Below are 4,399 nucleotides of genomic sequence, written 5' to 3'. Positions count from 1 at the left end.
AACTGATTATATTATGAAATTACAATAATTATCTTTTAACAAGACAGGAAAGTATTGTGGTCTTACTCTCACAACTTAGAAGTAGCTCTAGTCTTTTACTCTGGATTTCTGTTTTATATTTCAACTACCATAGACTCCTCAAAGATCTGGAGGTAAAGGGAATGCTTTCTTCTATTGACCATAACTGACTCAGTTCCCTCAATGGAAGTAGGACTTCCTCACATGGGTGCTGCCCCACAGGGAGCATAAATAGAGATGATCTCAATTTTGAGCCATTTCTGTCTTACCCCTCAGTGCCCAAAACCCTGTGCTCCTCAGTACACTGGATGACTTGACTTAGTTTCTTCTGCCACTTCTTATTCTCATATCACAATTTTTGTCAGTCACTCATTCTGCCTAGTTTTTCTACTATTTAGATTCTGTGTGATCTAATGCAGAGTAGATCAAAAGTCTTTGTTTCAGCCTTGTCTCTTTTCAAAGTCCAAGAGTAGCACTATGCTACCAGACTACCTATGTTTTATTAACTTAAAACTTAGGATGCATTACCAGGGAACTCTTTCATTTATCTTAGTCTCATTATGAATCAAATTCAAGAAAAGTTATGGAAAATAAAAGGTGATGCCTTCGCTATTAAGGAATGTATATGACTAATGCCAATACAGTTTATTTAGAAGTATTTAATCAATTTCTGGTTTGAATAACCTTTGCTACCTCAGATATGACAAACATACATTTCTCATTTTATATATGAGGTGGCTCACCTATTTGTTCAAAAATATTTATTGAGCACCCATTATATGTCAGGCTGTATCACAGGATTTTTAGACGTTGTAGGGTCAGATCCTATCCTCAGGGAGCTTATATGTGTGGTAGACATTGTACAGTAAATAAATGAACAATTAAAAATGTATATATAATACATCATGTACTGATTAATATTTACTTTACATACTAATAAATAATGAACTTAATATAGATTGTAAATTGCTTTTTCAAATGCCTTTTGCCTTGATTATTTTCTGAAGATTGGAGAGTGATTATTTTTTGCTCAGGCTTCCAAAGAGATTTTCAATATTTATCCATGATAGTATGTTTTAACACCATGAACATGTTTTATTTCTGTAGTTATATGTTTTTAAACAAAAATCTAATAGTAAAAAGAAAATATTTCTTTTTCGAGATGAAGTCTCGCTCTGTCACCCAGGCTGGAGTTCAGTGGCACGATCTCGGCTCGCTGCAGCCTCCACTTTTCTCATTTAAGCAATTCTCCTGCCTCAGCCTCCCAAATAGCTGGGACTACAGGCCCGTGCCACCATACCTGTCTAATTTTTGTATTTTTAGTAGAGACAGGGTTTTGCCATATTGGCCAGGCTGGTCTCGAACTCCTGACCTAGGTAACCCACCTGCTTTGGCCTCCCAAAGTGCTTGGATTACAAGTGTGAGCCACTGTGTTTGGCCCAAAACTATTTGTGCCATATGGTTTTGAGAGCCACATGGCAAATTTGTTTTCATGTGGTAATTTTATCTTTCTGAATTTTATGTCTGCAGCAGCATTGAGTATTAAGTCATGTAGTATAAATCAAGTATTCATTTTCCATCAGAAAATTTTTTCCTACACAGTATGTTTTTGACAGCAGCCTTTACATCCTTGTTTCGCAGACTATAGATGAGAGGATTGAGCATGGGAGTCATCACTCCATAGAAGAGGGAGATGAGGGCCTCAATTATGTCTTCACTACTGGAATCAGCAGAGACTTTAGACTCAGGCTTTGCGTACATGAAGAAGATGGTTCCATAGAATATAATCACCACTGTCAGGTGGGCTGAGCAGGTGGAGAAGGCCTTATGTTTTCCTTCAGTGGAAGGAATCCTCAGAATAGTGGCAACAATAAATATGTAAGAGATGGAAATTACTACCAATGGAATAACCAAAACAATCAGATTTGACCCTGTCATACTAATTACATTGATTGAAATATCATCACAGGCCAGTTTCAAGATAGCCAGAATTTCACAGACAAAATGGTTAATGACATTATTAGCACAAAATGGTAACTGCATTGCAAGAGCTGTCCGCACTACTGAGTCCACAAGCCCAGTGACCCAGGACACAGCTGTCATGGCCACATAGGCACCCTTGCTCATGATGACAGGGTATCTCAGTGGGTAGCAGATGGCCACATAGCGGTCAAGTGCCATTATGCCTAAGAGCATGCACTCTGTGGCCCCCATGGCAAAAGAAATAAACATTTGCACCATACACCCAGAGAAGGAAACCCTTTTCTTTACTGCCAGAAAGCTGGCAAGAATTAGTGGGACAGAGGAACTTGTGTAGCAAACATCGAGGAAGGAAAGGTTACAGAGGAAGAAATACGTGGGAGTGTGCAGGTGAGAATCACAGATAATAACTGAAATAAGGACTCCATTTCCAAGCAGAATCATTAGGTACATCCACAAAATTAGAACGAAGAAAACTGTCTGGAGCTTTGGGTGAGCAGAAAGCCCTACCAGGACAAATTCTGTCAACGTGCAGTCATTGGTCCTTTCCATATTACATACACTGTTCTCCAACAGAACTCTGTGAATGATAGAACAGAAATATGTTAATACAGTGTCTGTGAGAGCTACTTTTAAGAATCATATTCTGTATTATTGCGGTTCTGTATTTGGATGCAACAATATAAGTTTGGGGAAAATGTCTTCCTGTAAAACCCAGGCCACTAGAGCAGGAATCCTAACCTAACTGTCTCAGAGTTAAGGGAGAACACATATGATTATAGGATCTTTGGATCCCAATCCACTTTATTGCTATTTCCACAAGTTCTGCCTCTTAACCCATTGGCTGCAAATCAGTGTCCTGCAGCCTGGATTCAGCAGACAGGTGTGCTTTGTTTGGCAGTGATTGTACTATGTTTAAATTTGAAATAGAGATCAACATTCTGATCAACAGATGCGGTATAAAAATCTGTGCCTTCAGCTTGTCTTTGAATAAATTAGAATATTTGAAAACATTAGACCTGTCTCTGTCATGGAGCTTAGTTATATTAATAACTGACCCATTGGATCCAATGCATGTCTCTCCATTCTACCAGACTACTCTCCTCACTCTCTCTTGTCACTGGAGGTGAATATGTTATTAATTAACATGTCATTCTAATGTTATTCTCAATTGTTGGTTTCAATTGTTTATATTACCTGGCAGGGTCTTATATGGATTTGGAATCTTGACCCATGGCTGCAGGGCCAACCTTTCTAGTAGGCACAGTACGCCCACCATATTGTGAGAAACCTAGGAAAATGTTTTGATTTCTTTTAAAATATGAATAAAAAAGTGAACTTTAAATTTTAATAAATACTATATTTGTTTTTATAACGATACAGAAATAAAATATAACATTAAATCTTTATGGAAATAAGTCCCCACAAAGGCAAAAAAAAAAAAAAAAGTGCCTAGGCCCATCAAGATCATCAAGTGGCCCTGTGTGGTTGAGCATCTTTTGAAAACTCAGTCTGGACTACTGGTGGTATAGTAGTGGTTATGTATCTGCATATAACCTCTTTGAGGAGAGTAACCTCGTTGAGAAAAGGAACATACCTTCATATTCCTCCAATATCTTTTTTCAGTATAATGAGGAAGTATGCATTCAAAGAAATGATTTTTTAAAAATTGAATAAATTAAAAATATTTACAACGCCAGTTTTATCACAGGCTTTGATTAAAATATGTAATGGTGTTTATCATAGCCTCTACCTAATTTATCTTCACACATGCAACAACTAAAGAATCAGTTGTGATAATAGTGCTTTTATTCAAAATATATACATTGAACTAAACCAATGATGTCTAACCATTAATTATTGAAAAATAAAATTTATAACGAATATATATAAACAAATAAAAAGAAAAATTTCTCCAGCTCAAGTTACACTAGTGTACAGGGGAGAAGAAAACAACATACTTTACTTGTTTATTCACTCTTACTCCCTCAGTTAAGCTTAAGAGGATTCCAGGGAGCACAGTTTTAAAATCGTCAATGCACTACATAAAACATAACATTAATAATCTGCATTTTAATCCTTTAATCAAAAACAATAATAATAAAATAGTAATTTATGTATTGATTATGCCAGATACATTTCTCATTTTTTTTTATTCATAACAATGCAAGGAAATGGGACTATTATTGTAAGAGATAAGAATTATACTTTCTTAAACATTTGGTAAACATCATCAGTAAATTATGGATGAATAGACTTAAGGAAAAAAGTAGTAATTATTTCAAAAGATGCAGAAAACACATTTAGTAAAGTTCAATTTATAATTTTTTTAGAAACTATCTGAAATCCTCAAGCAGAAGGTAATGTTCCGAACTTCAAAGAAAACTATATACCAAAAAAA

The 4,399-nt window shown here is 35.8% G+C and overlaps 1 protein-coding gene across 1 annotated transcript; it reads right to left on the bottom strand.

The window, feature by feature from the left end:
• Window positions 1–1,587: 1,587 nt before the first annotated feature.
• LOC105516141 (olfactory receptor 13C8) lies at window positions 1,588–2,550 on the bottom strand. The gene has a single exon (XM_011948227.1). It carries the CDS (start codon window positions 2,548–2,550, stop codon window positions 1,588–1,590), a length of 963 nt encoding a protein of 320 aa, XP_011803617.1.
• Window positions 2,551–4,399: the final 1,849 nt, after the last annotated feature.

The sequence above is a fragment of the Colobus angolensis genome, unplaced genomic scaffold (genome assembly GCF_000951035.1).
Source record: "Colobus angolensis palliatus isolate OR3802 unplaced genomic scaffold, Cang.pa_1.0 Scaffold276, whole genome shotgun sequence".
In the NCBI taxonomy this organism is placed as follows: Eukaryota; Metazoa; Chordata; class Mammalia; order Primates; family Cercopithecidae; genus Colobus; species Colobus angolensis.
This window is presented reverse-complemented; position numbering and strand designations above follow the sequence as displayed.